At 57.1% G+C, this 16,065-nt stretch overlaps 1 protein-coding gene across 2 annotated transcripts; it reads right to left on the bottom strand.

Moving 5' to 3' along the window:
• Positions 1 to 980: 980 nt before the first annotated feature.
• LOC306662113 (heme oxygenase 1-like) lies at positions 981 to 15,702 on the bottom strand. Of its 2 annotated transcripts, none has more exons than XM_079141674.1 (5): positions 15,680 to 15,702; positions 8,237 to 8,357; positions 4,909 to 5,400; positions 3,463 to 3,562; positions 981 to 1,615 (listed from the first exon to the last, which is right to left on the bottom strand). In XM_079141674.1, the coding sequence occupies exons 2-5, from the start codon at positions 8,354 to 8,356 to the stop codon at positions 1,485 to 1,487; spliced, it is 843 nt and encodes a 280-aa protein (XP_078997800.1). In that variant the 5' UTR covers position 8,357; positions 15,680 to 15,702; the 3' UTR covers positions 981 to 1,484. The 2 variants fall into 2 exon arrangements, with proteins under 2 accessions (XP_078997800.1, XP_078997799.1); XM_079141673.1 differs by lacking the exon at positions 15,680 to 15,702 and adding an exon at positions 9,639 to 9,676.
• Positions 15,703 to 16,065: the final 363 nt, after the last annotated feature.

The following is a 16,065-nucleotide window of genomic DNA, read 5'->3' as shown; positions in this document are numbered from 1 at the left end:
GCTCTGCCCCGCTGCTTGCCTTGCTGGTAGATCTCGGCTTGTGCCTCTACTGACGTCGTGAAATTCCCCTCTGTGGCATAATTCAAGAACCCACCAGGGCTGCCTCGAGATCCCCTTCTCCCCATTTTTTTTTTTTTTTTTTTTTGAGACAGGGTCTCACTAAATTGCTTAGGGCCTCGCTTGGTTGCTGAGGCTGACCTTGAGCCTGCAGTCCTCCTGCCTCAGCCTTCCGAGTCTCTGGGATGACAGGCGGATGCTTCCGCATCTGGCTCCAGGTGCACCCAATGCTGCCCTGGTCGCGGGTCACCACTGAACGCTACTGCCCGACACTCCTTTTCTCAGCAAAGAAAATGAGATTTGAAGTGATTTGCCCCAAGGTTCAACTTAGTGGCACAGCAGGAATGAGGCCTTGACTCCCAAGGGCCCCCTGCCCTATGTGCCTCCAGGTGGGGTTTCACTTTCCCTGTGTTCAGCATTTCACGCAGCTTTCAGGGGAAAGGGCTTGTGTTAGAACCCCACAGGGCTGGTTGACATCCTTCCTGATCCTCGGTCTGGTTAGCCGTAGGAAATATCAGATGACAGGTGAAGTCACCTGCACCGTGACCTCAGGGCTGAGGGTGCTGGCATTTAGTACGCATCTTGGTTGCTTCTGACAGGCGAGGCCAAGTAACTACCTCAAAGAGCGGCAGCATTTGAACCCGGGGACTCCCCTCCGTTCCCCGAGTCACTGTCCACAGTACGCGGCACCCTTGAATCTGCCCGCCGCCCAGCAGGGCAGCCCCATCCTCTGCAAACCTCGCAGCCGGCAGGGCTCATCTCCGTGCTTTGCCAACCGCTTCAAGCTCACCCGTCGCCGCACAGCCAACATCCCAAACCAGCTGCTGCCAATCCCCTGTCACCGCCCTCCCGCCAGGCATTCCAGAAACAAGTGGGGAAGAGGGCAGCTCTCCCAGGGTAGCAGCCCAAGGAAAAGCCTCAGCCGTGAGACAGCGCCATTTATTATTACAGAGTTAGAGAGCAAGGCCACAGTGCCGTCAGCCCCCACCCTGCCATGAAAACAACAGGATGAGACAAACACCACGGCTCAGGCCAAACCGTGAACACAGAGTGGCTCCAACAAAAATAAGACAAACACAAGACACAACATCTCTCTGCATGTTGATGTAAAAGCTGCCACGGCCCACGGGAAAGCCACCGGGCGGAGTCACCCAGGACACGCAACCAAGGGCACCGGGAGGGTGGAGAGGGCTGCCACTCCGGCCAGGCCTCCTGGCTCCACTGCAGGCACTGGGGATGCCAGATCTGGAGGTTCGGCACTGGGTGAGCTCCCGTCGGGGAAGAGGCCTCCAGGAAGGAGGACGCAGGGAGGCATCGGGAGCCCCTGAGGCCTCTGGTGTCCAAGACGAGGAGGCGGCCAAGAGGGCCCCTCTCCAGAAAGAAGGCCCTTGCTGGGCAGAGTTCAGGCCTGGGGCCGCACGCTTGCGTCACAAGGTGTAAAACCCCATGGCCACCGTGGCCACCACGAAGCCGAGAGTCAACACCCATCGCAGCAGCGGCGCCCGGGAGAGGCCGCCCAGCAGGGGCTTCCCTCTGGGAGTCTCCACAGGGATGGGGTCTGAAAGGGAAAGGAAGACAAGGTCAGCAACGCGTCGGATGTGGCATCTGACGATCCTGAGACAGCAGAGGCCCTTAGTCTCCAGGACAGGCCCTGCCAGGCCAGGACTCTGCCGGGCCACCGCTGGAATGCCTGGCTTCCCCAGGTGGCTCCTCTGTGCTCGGCAGGCTATCCTGAGGGAGCCCAGGGCCCAGGCGTGGCTTTCAGCATCTGCGTGTGGCCAGGAGGTTCTCGGAGGCTTTTTACCACTGACCAGGAGCTCGAGCTGTACTTTCTCATCTCAGACTCATTCTCTGAACGAGGGCAACAGGGCAGAAGCTAGGAAGCTAGGAGTCCAGATTCAGTCCCACCCCCATCATTTACGGGGCAAGTCACAGCCAGCCAGGCGGCCTGGGTGGGCAGGACAGGCAGGCCTCTGGAGCCAGACAGCTGCCTGGGCAGCCTGGCCCCATCCTGCACATGCAGAAGAGTGACAGGGGACCCTGGAGAGGCCTCGGGGCTGGTGGCCAGGTCACCGCGGTGGCAGGCACGGGCCAGCTCACGCTCTGGGTGCTCACAGGAGCAGCCTCTGAGGCGCGGAAGCGCTCAGGCTGTGGCCCCATGCCCCCTTCTGCTCGGGGTCAAGGAGCAGAAGGAGCCTCTGCTCACGGAGTACAGCGCCTGCCCTTGCGTGTTAGAATTTAAAGCCAAGAGGGAACTTTTTTAGTGCTTTTTTAGATGGAACCCAGGGCCTGCAATGCCTGAGTTACACCCCAGGCCCCCAAACCAAGGAACTGTCTGCACAGGAGACACGGGGACACACATCCCATCGGCCACCAGACCGAGAGGCGTGGTGTGTGCGTGACCTTTGGGAAACTCCAACACACGTTCATGAGAAAATGAGTCTCAGAAGGCCAAGAACAAACCCCAAAATGTATCAGGACTATCGTAACAACAGCTTTGACCTCAGACCCCCAAGGGTGCTGGACCCCAGTTTGAGAACTGCAGCAGGCGGGTAAAGTCCCTCACCAGCCAGGTAGCTCATTCCCCAGGACTGCCAGCAGGGGGCTCCACGTGGTCCTGGCACAGCTGGGGAAGCCACAGGCCAGGTGGCCTGGGGTGGCACTGAGAGGGACAGCCTGAGGCAACCTAAGGCAACTGGCCAACCCCCACCCCAGGCAGCTGGCACCCCGTAAGGAGCCCTTTGGTCATGCTGGAAGTCCCCAGTGTCCCAACACGCTGACAGGGGCTGACACACAAGACCCAGAAGTCCCATCTCTTCCTAGCCCCCCTGGCGGGTCAACAGCTGGAAAGAGGACCCCAAGTCCCCGCCTCCCATCACAGGGCCTGCCTTGAGCCGGCCTCCAGGAGCCTAAATCAGGCGGGGATGGGGGTTGCCCCGACTTCAAAGGGGTCCTGCGCACCTGAGCCAGCGCACTAGGACTGCCTCAAACGCGACCGCCAAGGTGATGCAGAGGTGCGGAGAAGTTCCCTGGCTCACCCGGGGTCACACTGAAGGTGACCCAGGCCCTCCGGCCTGCGCTCCGTTTCTCACCTAAAACCACTGGGAAGCCAGGCATGGTGGCGCAGGCCTGCAAGCCCAGCGGCTCAGGAGGCTGAGGCAGGAGGATGGAAAGTTCAAAGCCAGCCTCAGCAACAGCACGGCCCTAAGCAACTCAGTGAGACCCTGACTCTAAATACAACATGAATAAGGGCTGGGGGTGTGGCCCCGTGGTTAAGTGCCCCTGGGTTCACTTCCCAGTACAAAAAACAAACAAAAAACCATTGGGAAAGCAGAAAAGAAATACAGAGCCAGAAATCCCGCCATGTCCTGACGGGCCCAGGAGAGACGCCCCCGAGGCCCTCACCTTGTGCGTGGCTGCCGGCTCGGTGGCGAAGCCCTGCGGTCTGTGAGGGGCTGTGGTCCTCCGGGTCCTGGGTCAGCAGCTCCTGCAACTCCTCAAACAGCTGGAAGACAAGAGGCACGTGCCACTCAGTGAGATGTGCTGCTGGTCCCAGCAGAAGACAGGGTAAGTTGTCACGAAACGTGTCTCAAATGACAAAATAAGGAGATTTTAAACATCGAGTGTCTTTCACCCATCTCCAGGGCAAGATGTCACAGGCACATCTGGCTCCCCTGCCTGCTCTTCCCAAGCACTCTCTCACCTCCACCCTGTCCCCCATGACAGCTGTCCTGGGTTTAGAGTTCAGTGTCCCTACGCAAAGCACCACTCTGCTTGTTTTGAAAAGAGAGTGGAATCTTCGTGTATGTGTTCTTTTGCAGCCTGCTTTCTTCATGTGACTTCATACTTGAAGCTCCATCCTAAGCAAGGTGTATTTTGGGGTGTTCATTTGGCTGAGTTTGCAGAGGAGGCATCTGTAGCTCCTGGAGGAACAGGCTGCAGAAATCAGGATGAAGAATCAGGATGCAGAGATCAGGATGGAGGATCAGGATACAAAGAGCAGGATGAAGAATCAGGATTTGAAGATCAGATGGAGGATCAGGATACAGAAATCAGGATGGAGGATCAGGATACAAAGAGCAGGATGGAGGATCAGTTTGCAGAAATCAGGATGAAGGATCAGGATGCAGAGGTCAGGATGGAGGATCAGGATGCAGAGGTCAGGATGGAGAGCCAGCCCTTGATGGGCTGAATCTTGCCCTCAGTCCACTACCCCTCTCTGAAAGAGAAGACTTTCTAGGGGGAGTAACTGGATTTGGGGGTGTGAGGGAGGGGCACATGAGCCCAGGCTGAGAGCCTCTGTCCCCAGAGTGCCTCCAGGGGGTGGGGACAGCCACAGGGTGCTGCCTCCTGCAGTGACCCCGGCCCTCCGGCTGCACTGAATCACCGTTCCGAGCCTGCTGCACGCCGTGTCACTGCTCCTGGGTTCAAGGCAGTTACAAAGATGTGGCTGGGCTGAGCAGCTCAGCGCCTGCCACCTGGCTACACACAAGTGCGAGCACACCTCAGATGCTGCTGCGGGTGCCTCCACGTGACCGCCACACACTTATGACAGCCACTAACACTGAGGGCTCCCCGCGCCTGGCACGCCGGCAGGAACGTCACCGATACTCACTCGCCCTCATGACCACCCTGACACAGGTGCTGTCGTTACCCAAGTTTGCAGACGGGGAAACTGAGGAACAGAGAGAGGAAGGGATTTACCCAGAATTACCCAGCTACCAAGTGGCAGTGCTAGGAGCCTGGCTGAGTCCCCACACTGAGCCACAGCATCCTCTCCCCCGGTGACAGGAGTGTCACTGGGGTGTCACTGGAGGCAGCAATGGCCACCCAGGGCTGCCAGACCCGCACCTGAATGTTGAGCAGGAATGCAGTCTTGGCCTCCTCGATGACCCTCCGCCTGACCTCGGGGGTCATCTCCAGAGCGTTCATGCGCGAGCGGTAGAGCTGCTTGAATTTGGTGGCGCTGGCGATGTTGGGGAAGGTGAAGAAGGCCAGGCCCTCGCCGGAGCTGGGCAGGTCCAGGGCCTTCTGAGCGATCTTCTTGAGGACCTGGCCCCCCGACAGGTCGCCCAGGTAGCGGGCGTAGGCGTGGGCCACCAGCAGCTCGGGCTCCCAGCGCCCCACCTGCCGGAGCCGCCCCACATAGCGCTGCGTGGCTGGCGAGTAGGGGATCTCCTCCTGCCAGTGCGGCCCGTACCAGAAGGCCATGTCCTGCTCCAGGGCAGCCCTGCGGTGCAGCTCCTCGGGGAAGTAGAGCGGGGTGTAGACGGGGTCATCCTTGTTGCGCTCGATCTCCTCCTCCAGGGCCGAGTAGACGTGGTACAGGGACGCCATTGCCAGCTGAAACCAGGGCACACGGATCAGGCTGCAGAAGCCCCATCCAGGCCCAGCCGTGGCCTCGGGCCTCTCCACTCCACCCCCCGCCGCTCTCTCCAGTCCTCCTGCACAGCAGCCAGAGGTTTCAGAAGAGAAAAATGTGACCGTGCACTTTCTCCACCTGAAGCAGTGCCAGGATCAACCCAGGGCCGGCGACAGGGGAAGCCTCCCCTGCAGCCGCAGCCTGCAGCCGTCTCACCCGGCAGAAGAACCGGGTGGTGGTGATTCTGGCTGTTTTCTTGCTTGGCACTGGGGATGGAACCCAGGGGTGCTCCACCAAGGAGACACCCCCAGCCCTTTCTATTCTTTATCTTGAGACAGGCTCTCCCCTAGTGGCTAAGGCTGACCTCAAACTTGTGATCCTCCTGCCTCAGCTTCTGGAGTAACTGGGATTACAGGCCTGTGCCACTGTGTCCAGCTAATTTAATTCTTATAAAAATCCAAAGGCAGTTCCTTTTCCAATATTACAGAGAAGAAAATGAAGGCTCAGAGAGGCTGAGACACTGAGGCTGCCCAGCAAATGAGAAATGAAACTGAAGTCCAGGCTATGACGATGCTAGAACACTCTGGAACAGAAGGAAACCAAACGAAAGCGCTCACCGGAGACTGGCAGGCGCCCCTGGCATTAGCCCCGTGATCATTGCAGAGGGAACTCCCCTTCCTGGTGGCTCACTCTGCACCCAGCTGAGCGGGGCAAAAGCCTGGCACCGTGGCTCAGTGAACTCCTGTTACGTATTTTCCTTTTAACTTTGTGAATATGCTTTTATTTAATAATATCTATGTTAGGTTGGGTTTTTTTTGATTCATTGTCTACAAATGGGGTGCAACTTCGTTTCTCTGGTTGCACCGAAGTAGAGTCACACCACGTGCGTAACCGCACATGTGCGCAGGGTGATGAGGTTTGGCTCATCCCAGTACGTCTCCTTCCCCCGCCTCCTCCCTCCTGTTACGTGTTACACTCCAGGTCGAGTGGCCTGGGGACAAAGTTAAGAGGCTCAGGTTGAGGTCCGGAAGCTATTTCTCAACCTTAAACATTGATGGACTGTCCCTTCCGCAAGGCAGAAAGCCAGGAAGTCTGCTACGAAACGGCTGGGCCTTCCCATGTAACAGACCTGGCTCTCTCTCCAGCTCGGCCAGTCCTCAGCTGTGTGACCATGGGCCAGTCCCTAGCCCTTTCTGGCCTCAGTGTCCCAAACCTGGGCAGGAGGTAATCCAGGGCCTGAGGGACTCTGAAGGTCAAGCTCATCCCTCTCCTGCCAAAGGGGAGTCCATGACACGCTGCACGGAGCGGGCATGGGGTTAAGGGACGGTCCAGGCAGGACTTAGCCAGCACTCCAAGCAGAGGCAGGGCTAAGCGCCACCCTACAGCCTAAGGGATGCGGTGCTGGGTCCCTGCATAGTTCCAGTGCCCACTGGCACTCTGTGACTTATAGGCTCAAACCAAGTCTACAGTGGCTGGGGGCTGGCCTCTTCCAGCAGTCACCTCCTGCCTACAGCCTCAGCCACAGTATAGCAACTGGGTGTGCACCACCCAGGACACTGGGCCCCCCAGACAGAACTGCACGTGGAATCTCCTGTGTTAGAAGTGGGGTTGGGGAGGGTCCAGACTGCAAGCAAGATGGCGGTCAGGCGTGGTCAGACCCGACCCCCCACTCTCGGGTTACCCCGAATCAGCTTTTCCTGGCACTGCCGGTCTAACACCCAGTACCTGCCAGTTACTTGTCAAGCACCTTCGAATTGCATGGATTTCACAACCATGCCAGGAAATAGCAAAATCAGTGCCCAAAGTTCATGGGGTGCTTTAAAAAAAAAAGAATCCTACTGTTGAATCATGAGTGGTGGTGCACGTCTATAATTCCAGCAGCTTGGGAGGCCAAGACAGGAGGGTCGGAAGTTTAAGGCCAGCCTCAGCAATTTAGCAAGGCCCTAAACAATTTAGTAAGACCCTTTTTCAAAAAAAAAAAGTTAAAAAGGACAGGGAATGTAGCTCAGTGGTAAACTGCCCTTGGGCTAAATCTCCAAAAGTATTCAGAAAAGTATCCAAAAGTATCCAAATAAATAAATAAAAAGAAAAGAAAATCTTGCTGTTGAAATTCCGGCTGAGGCAGGAGGATCAAGAGTTCAAAGCCAGTCTCGGCAACTTAGTGAGGCCCTAGGCAATGCAGTGAGACCCTGTCTCTAAATAAAATACAAAACAGGGCTGGGGATGTGGCTCAGTGGTCGAGTGCCCAAGTTCAATCCCCAGTACCTATAAAAAAGGAAAAAAGAAATTCCATTTCACAGATGAGGAAAAATTGGCTTGGGAGGTTTGAGGACATGTCCCGGATCCTACTGGGAAATGGTCATGCCAGGGCTTGAATCCACACTGCCCCCTTGTCTTCAATTAGAATCAGGATAGAAGCACAAGGTCTAAAATGAGATCAGTCTTGGTTTGATCTTGGACTTTTCCACTTATTTACAGCTGTGTGACTGTCTGTTAGTCACTAAACCTCTCTGAGACTTTCCTTTATCTTTTCATCCGGATTGAGGCACAAATGTATAAAAGGTGCCTAAGGCAGAAAGATTTTCGCTGATGGCACTGCTGTCTGAGCTGCTCCACAACACTACTCAGTAGGCCATGAACTTGCTGGGTGACCTCTGTAAGTCCCTTCTGTCTGAGCCTCAGACAGTGTCACCATGTCCTTGGACAAGCCTCTCTGGTCCCTCAGCATCTCTGGCCCTAACCCCGCTGGCCTGAGCCCGGGGAGCACTCACACCTGCCACCCCTCCACGGCAGCTCTTCCCACCAGTCCACACGTACCTTAAAGCCCTTTCGGGTCACCTGGCCCTTCTGGAAGTTCCTCATGAACTCAGCATTCTCCGCCTGGGTGTGCACCTCCTTGGTGGCCTCCTTCAGGGCCTCGGACAGATCCTGGGGCATGCTGCAGAGGCAAGTGGGGAGGGTAAGTGAAGGGTGGCTGGGGCAGGGTCCTCCCTGCTGGCCGCTGAGCTGGAGGCCGCCCGCCTGTCCGCAGGGATTCAGGCCACTTCTCCCACGGGGTCTGTAGATGTCAGTCCAGCTGCCAATCGGACACAGGCCACCCCCCCCAGCCTGCAAACACCCTGCCGTCATTAAAACACCATGCAACGGTGTCCCCAAACCAGCGGGAAATGCCTGTCCCCAGGCAACCCCAATGAAGGAGAGGGAAGGAGGAACCAGGAGGAGCCTCACCAGCAAGATCGCTGGCCCTCGCGCTGTCTGCTTCGGCTGGTTACTTATCTAGGTCTTGGGGTGGAACCCAGGAGCACTTTACCGAAGCCACATCCCTGGCCCTCTTATATTTTATTTAGAGCTAGGGTTTTGCTGAGTTGCCTAGGGCCTGGCTAAGTTGCTGACGTTGACTTTGAACTTGGTGTCCTCCTGCCTCAGACTCTGTAGTGGGGATTACAGGCGATCACCGCTGCGCCGGCTGCTTTAATGTGTTTTCCACCCAATATCTAATTCATTTATTTGGTTGAAGCTCCAGATACAAATTTCAGGATGACACCCTGTAATGTTAGGCTCATAAAAGCAGCTATGTTAAAAAGCCTGAGAAACTCCGCTTTATCCAAAAGTCCCTTACTGCTGGGCGGTGTCGCACACCTGTAACCCCAGCAGATCCGAAGCGGAGGAGCGAGGATCGCAAGTTGGAGGCCAGCCTCAGCAACTTAGTGAGACCTTGTGTCTACATAAAATATAAAAAGGGCTGGGATGTGGCTCCGTGGCTAAGCGCCCTTTCTGGGGTATTCCTGCCATCCCACCCCGTGGTCCTTCCTCTCTCCTCACAGCCCGACCCAGGCTGAGCAATCTCTCTGGAGAAGGGAACGCGGGAGCCTGAGAAGCGGCACACGGGTTCGAATCCCAGCTGACACCTGTCAGCGGCCCGACCAGGGGGCGCTGCCTCCCTACACTGAGCACCATGCCAGGGACGCCAGGGACGTGGGGACAGGTGCTGTCCCGCTCAGGTGATTGCCGCCCTGCCACCGAGAACCGAGCACTCGGCCGGCATGGGAGCCCCAGGGAGGGAGCCTGGGCAGAGCCCCGGCCGCTCCTGAAGCTGCTCCCGGGCGCCGGCCGCGCCTGTCACTCACTGTCTGCCTCCCGCTACGCCCGGGCTCGGCGCCCCGTGCCCCGCGCACCCCGCCCCGTCCGCGGTCCCCGAGTCCCGCCCCGCCGCACTTGCCTGTCGCGCTGCGGGCGGTCCATGGCGGGCTGCGGGCTGGCTGGCTGGAGGGCGGCGAGCGACTCCGGCTGCGGCGAGGACCAGGGGCGGCGGTGACTGCGAGGCGCGACCGCGGCCTTTTATGCGCGGGCGTCACGTGGCCGCGCCCAGCACAGGCCCACGCTCCCGCCCGTTGCGACACCGCGCCCGCCCCTCGCCCCGCCGCGGCTGCGGAGGGGGCGGTCATATGACCCAGGGAACAAAGCCCGGACACACTTCTTTTTTTTTTAAAATCAGGGACTTTGAGCTGCTGCAGGGCTCTGGGGGCCACTGGGTCCCTTCCAGAGCCCCCCAACGCTGCCACCCAGTCATGGGGCCTGGGGCACCCCGGAGTCCTCGAGGGTCCCGGAGAGCCTGGGGCAGCAAAGCCAGGGACTGACCCATCTTTGTCTCATCCCAGAACCCGCGAACACGGGCTGCCGCCTCACCCCTGGAAATGCACCTTTGGGGCCTGGTTTCCAGAACATGCCAAGGCCTACCACTGTGATTCTGTGGGTCTGTCCTGTGGGGTAAATCCGCCCCCATTTTACGGGTGGGAAAGTGAGGCTGCGAGGAGGAGTGGTGAGCCTGGGATGGTGCATACCACAGGAGCAGACCCAGTGGCCCTCCATCCTGGCACACACAGGGACTGCTTCCACGGGACATGGGGCTGACTCCTTATCCTCAGTGCCGCGGGGCCTGGAGCAGAGCTGGCCCAGCACTGGTCACCTGTCGAATTGGTTCTGCATAAGGCGGACCCTTGGACTGGGGGCAGACAGGGCCCTTGGGTGAGCTCAGAATGCAAGTCGGTCCTCTCTGCTTTGAATGTAGCCCCGGCTGCTCTGCCCTGCTCCTCCCTGATCTGCCCCCCTCCCTGACCTCAGGAGAGCAGGATCACCCTGCTTCCCACTTCAGGCGGAGTTATCTGTCCTTGAGCACACCTCCCCCCAGGGACAAGGTGAGCCAGACTTTGGGGATGGCACCAGAAGATCTCAGAAATGACCGCCTCGCAGATGAACAGGTGAATGACAACTCAACAGAGAACCCGCGGGATGGAGCCTTTGGTCACCTCTTTAAAAGTCCCTGTTCCTGCTGCTGGGCAGAATCTCAGCCTTCAGGACAGTAGTCCCTGTGCTTCTCCTTTGCTAGCAAAGCAATAAAACTTCTTTTCCCTTTTTCTCAAACCCATGTCCTTGTTATTGAATTGGCATCGGGGACAAGGACCGAGCTTTCGGGTAACAAGAGTGCAAACAAATGGCTGTAAATTGCTGGGCTGATAGGAGGGGCCCTACCAAGCTAGTCACACGCTATGTCCTAGCCAGCCTCTGTGGAATGCTTACCACATGCAGACGTGCACCACTGCGTCCAATCCTGACAGCTGCCACTCCCCCACCCCCCAAGATACCATGGCACAGAGAGGTTAAGTAATGTTCCTATGTCACACAGCCAGATGTGACAGAGCCAGAATTCCAGCAGTGAGAAGCCAGGCCCTACCCTCCTGTTCCACACTCACAGAGGGTCCAGGAGTTCAGGCAGAAGAGGGTAGAGGTTTGAAAGCTGGCCACCTGCAGTTCCAGAGCCTGTCAATTCAGGGACCCCAGAAGGTCAAAGTCATCTTATTAAGCACCCAGGGAGCAGGGGCCTCAGAGGAGGAGGGACTTGCCCAGACTATGCCCCCATTTGGGGATGGAGTCTTCAGTGACCCAGGGTTCCTGGCTCCTGGTCCCAGCTTATTCCCCCGGAGCCCCAGCCTTTGCCAGAACAGAGACCACACAGGGAACCCGGGAGCTGGGGAGGTCTCGCAGGCTGTTCTGGTGCCAGCTCGCCGCGGTTCTGAGCCCCTGAACCTTGCCCGGGGCGGGCTTAGCTCCGGACTTCCCCTTCCCTTTTCTCGGCAACACAAGGCACCAAATGCCCTTCTTCCTACGGCGGTGGGCCCAACCAGGCCCTCGGAAGACGCCCTGTCCCCAGGACCTGCAGATACGTTGCCTATGTGACAAGAGGATTTTGAGGATGGGATTACGTTAAGGATCTTGAGATGGGAGATTATCCTGGATTATCCTCGGGGCCTGATGTCACAAGAGCTAGGCTGGATGGCTCCAGATGCAGGAGGTGATGTGACAAAGGAGGCAAGAGGGACAGAGAGCCTGGAGGTGCTGGGCCGCTGGCTCTGCAGATGGGGGCTGAGGAGGGGGCTCGGAGAGCTGGTCCTGGCGGGGTTGCAGTTTTCCCCGAGCTGCAGTGGGGACAGAGACACAGCCCTGCGGCCCACCTGGGGTCTTCTGACCTCCAGCCTCCCAGAGAATACAACGGGGCTCTTCTGAGCTACAACCTGTGGCGGTTTGTGACGGCAGCATAGGACACTAATACACCCCCAACGCCTGCCTCACCGGAAGCAGGGCAGATGCTCAGCTTTGGGAAGAGGGAAGGACGGGCAGGGGCCCTGGGGACCCTCCTGCACCCCCATGCGCCCCCGGCATGAGGCCTGTTGCTCCCCACTGGAGCGTGTCTGTGGGGACACCGCTGCCCTCCTCTGCCCTCTGGCCACGGTCCTCTGCAGCTGAAGCCCACAGCGTCCAGCTCCACGGGACACACGTGCGCTCAGGATCCGAATGGAGGAAATCTGGGAAGTGACCCAGAAAGGGACAGGCGCACAGGGGACAGGGGGTGCACAGCTGGGAAGACACTTCACTGGAGGGTGCACCCCCGCAGCACGGCGTCACGGGTCCTTCCAGAACCGTGTCCACTCTGGGCTGAGTACTGCTCCGTCACCGCGCCTGCGTTTTAGGATGGACGGTCTTTCTCTCCCGGTCCCTGACCTCAGGAGAGCAGGATCACCCTGCTTCCCATTTCAGGCAGAGTTATCTGTTCTATTTTTTTATTACTATTAAAATATTTTTTATTTTTACAGACACATTTTGGTTCATTGTACACAAACGGGGCACAGCTTGTCATTCTACGGGTGTGCCCAGTGTAGACTCACGCCATCCACGTAGTACCACCATGCCGGGTGGGACTGCTTCGTTCCACTGTCTCCGTCCCCACCCCTCTTCCTCTACACCCTCCGACGTTCCTTCATTCTTCTCTTCCCCCCGCCACCCGCCATCGCTGAGTTATCTGTCCTTGAGCGCCCCCACCCCCAGGGACAAGGTGAGCCAGACTTTGGGGATGGCACCGGAAGGTCTCAGAGACGACCGCCCGCCAGATGAACAGGTGAATGACGACTCAACAGAGAACCCGCGGGCCGGAGCCTTTGGTCACCTCTTTAAAAGCCCCTGTTCCTGCTGCTGGGCAGAATCTCAGCCTCCAGGACAGGAGTCCCTGTGCTTCTCCTTTGCTCCCAAAGCAATAAACTTTCCTTTTCCTTTTTCTCAAAATCCTGCCCTAGTTATTGGATTGGCATCAGGGACAAGGACCAAGACCCCCAAAAGCCGCCCAAGCCTAGTGCCCGGAGCCCGACTATCTGGCACATATTCATTCAGATTTCACAGGCAGAGCCCTCGACGATCTCAGAAGGACAGGGACAGTGTAAGGACAGGAGTGTCACGGGGGACCCAGCGTTTTTGCTCCACGCTCCAGGGTTACTGCAGCGGGGACAGTGGCTCCGGCAGACGTGTCAGTTTTGAAATCCATGAGGCAGGGCTTTGCACAGAACGTGCACAGAGCCAGAGATAAACAAGAGGTCTCTTGCTCTTTTCTGGAAGTTTCGCTTCCTCCTGCTGACAGGCTGCCCTTTGCCACCGGCCCCCAGAGGCCGGAAAGCCGCCGTGACTCAGCAAAACCTGCCCTCCCCGTCTCCGGTCCCCCTCCCAACCATGACACAGCAGAATCGCAGCTGCAGGGCTGGCGGAAACCTGACGCCGCCCTCCCTCCGGGAAACAGAAGTGGTTTGGGCTGCAGGGAGGGGGCCAGCAGCTCCCAGGAAAAACAAAGACGTGAAAAACCAAGACGTGGCGCCCCTGAGGCCGGGGACCTGGCGGGGGATCTGGGAGGAGGTCTTCTTCCCCAGGAGAATGGGGACCCTTGCCCGGGTATTCTCTCTCGCTCTCTTTTTCCTTTGGTCCTGGGGATTGAACCCGGGTGCTTCACCACTGAACCACATCCCCAGCCCTTTTTACATTTCATTTTGAGACAGGGTCTTACTAAATTGCTGAGGCTGGCTTTGAACTCGTGATCCTCCTGCCTCAGCCTCCCAAGCTGCTGGGATTACAGGCCTGCGCCACCTCAACAGCTATCTTGCCTGGGTGGTCTCAAGTAGGGGACCTCACAGAGGGTGTCCTGACTACACCACGCCTCGTGCAGACCCCTGCCAGTCAGGGACCCCAGAGATGATTGATCCGCAGCTGAAAGGGAAGGGGATGTAGTCCAGCCCAAATCCTAGGGAGGATACCCGGAGACTGCAGGGTGAATTGAGGACCCTCAATGGCTAGAGGCCCAACCCCACTAACGGCAGATACGTGCTTGCCATGCACATGATGGACAAGAGATGGACATTCCTAATAAGAGTCCCCCAAAGCAGTAAGGCAAGAGTGCCACAGTTATTTGGCACCTGGCACAGTCCTGGGAGAGAGAAGGGTGCGGGGGGCAGAAGAGGGCAGCCCTGCCGGACACCTTTCCACTCCTCCTCTCATGTACTCCTCCTGCCCCCAGATTTTGCAGATAAAGCACAGGTTGCTGGGCTTCTCCTCTACTCAATGTTCTTCAATAGCTCCCCACTGCCCCTGAGATGCAGAGCAAGCTCTTCATCCTGGCCCACCTGGCCCGCTGGCTCCCTCACACCCGTGTGTGCCACCCTCAAAGGAAGGGCTACTAGCCTCTGGGCCTCTGATGGGTGGAAGAAGCCTGCTCTTTGCCAAGCTGCTTATCTTTTTTTTTTTTTTTTTAACATTCTTTTTTTTAGATGTTGATAGACCTTTATTTTATTCGTTTATTTTTATATGGTGCTGAGGATCGAACCAAGGGCCTGACATGTCCCAGGCAAGTGCTCTACCACTTAGCCACAACCCCAGCCCAAGCTGCTTATCTTTCAAGATGCTGCTCAGAAACAGATCAGAGACATAAATGAAAAAGTTAATCTTATACAATACACAGCATCAATCATAGGAGAGAACTTAGTGACCTTAAGATTTGGCAAAGATTTCCCAAAAGACATACACAAAATGGGTGTGGTGGCACACGCCTGTAATCCCAGCTACTCAGGAGGCTGAGGAAGGAGGATGGCAAGTTGGAGACTAGCCTCAGCAATTTAACCAGATCCTGTTTCAAAATTACAAAAAAATTAAAGATTTTTAAAAAGATGAGGAATGGAGCTCAGTGGTAGAGTGGCCCTGGGTTGTCTCCAGTACCAAAAAAATAAAAGGAAAGGAAAAAGTAAATAGATTTTATAAACTTAAGCTCTTTTGCTCTTTGAAAGATCCCCTTAGAGAAAATAAGAAGCAAACCAGAAACTAGAAGAAAATATTCGTAAAACATTGTCAACAAAGGACTTCTATCTCACACAGTTAAAACCTACACGGTTCGATACAAGACAAAGAAGCAAATTAGAAAATGGGTAACAAGTTTGAATGAGAGATTCACCCAGGAAGATGCGTGAGTGGTAACTACGCAGGTCATTACGGAATGCAAATTAAAGCCACGATGGATCACGGTAAAAAGGTGTGCCAGCCCGTTATCACTGAGGCTGTGCAGCAGCTCAAACGTACTGCTGCCAGGAACGTAAAACGGTACTGGAGGCATCAGACACGCCACCCCAGGACACGCCATGTGGGCACAGGGGTGTTCCAGCTGGAGAGCACCGGGAGCAGACGCCCAGGACGGCTCTGTGCCCCCATCCCGCCTCTCCCCCTCTTGCCTAGAAGGAGACTCAGACTCCCGGCCCAGGGATTCTGCAAGGCTGACCCTTCGCTTGCTTCGTTCCCACGATGCCTTTCTTCCCATAGCCGGCCCTTCGCTCCTGTGCTCCCGTCAGTCTTCCCTGGGCTGCTCCCCAAGTCCGGATTCCAACCAGGCCTGGGGCTACTCACCCCAGTCTCTCCCAGGTGCAGGCCGGCTGACGTGTTCATCAGCGGTTATTGTCCTGATCACCTGTCACCTGTCCCCACAACTTCCAGGCCCCCAGCCAGAGAAGTAGGAGGGCAGAAGGAAAAGGGCGGCCGCCCCGTGCAGCGCTCAGGAACTCTCTCCTGTGTCTTGGGCAGTACTGGGACTGGACGCAGGCTGCACCTCCACTGGACCCCGCCTCCAGTTCTTTTGTTTTTTAGTTGAAGAAAGGGTCTTGGCCCGGCAAGGTGGTCCACACCTGTCACCCCAGCTACCTAGGAAACTGAGGCAGGAGGGATCTCAGTGCCCAGGCTGACCTCAAACACGCAGTTCTCCCACCTCTGCCTCACAAGCTACTGGCATTATAGCC

This window comes from Sciurus vulgaris (genome assembly GCF_902686455.1).
Source record: "Sciurus vulgaris genome assembly, chromosome: 5".
NCBI lineage: Eukaryota > Metazoa > Chordata > Mammalia > Rodentia > Sciuridae > Sciurus > Sciurus vulgaris.
This window is presented reverse-complemented; position numbering and strand designations above follow the sequence as displayed.

Excerpts from the sequence above, each read along its gene's own strand:
- LOC306662113 (XM_079141673.1), bottom strand. The coding sequence starts at position 9,661 with ATGGACCGCCCGCAGCGCGACAG. Across the intron at positions 5,401-8,236 it reads TGACCCGAAAGGGCTTTAAG|CTGGCAATGGCGTCCCTGTA; the intron begins GTACGTGTGGAC and ends CCCTGGTTTCAG. Across the intron at positions 3,563-4,908 it reads CATTCCTGCTCAACATTCAG|CTGTTTGAGGAGTTGCAGGA; the intron begins GTGCGGGTCTGG and ends CTTGTCTTCCAG.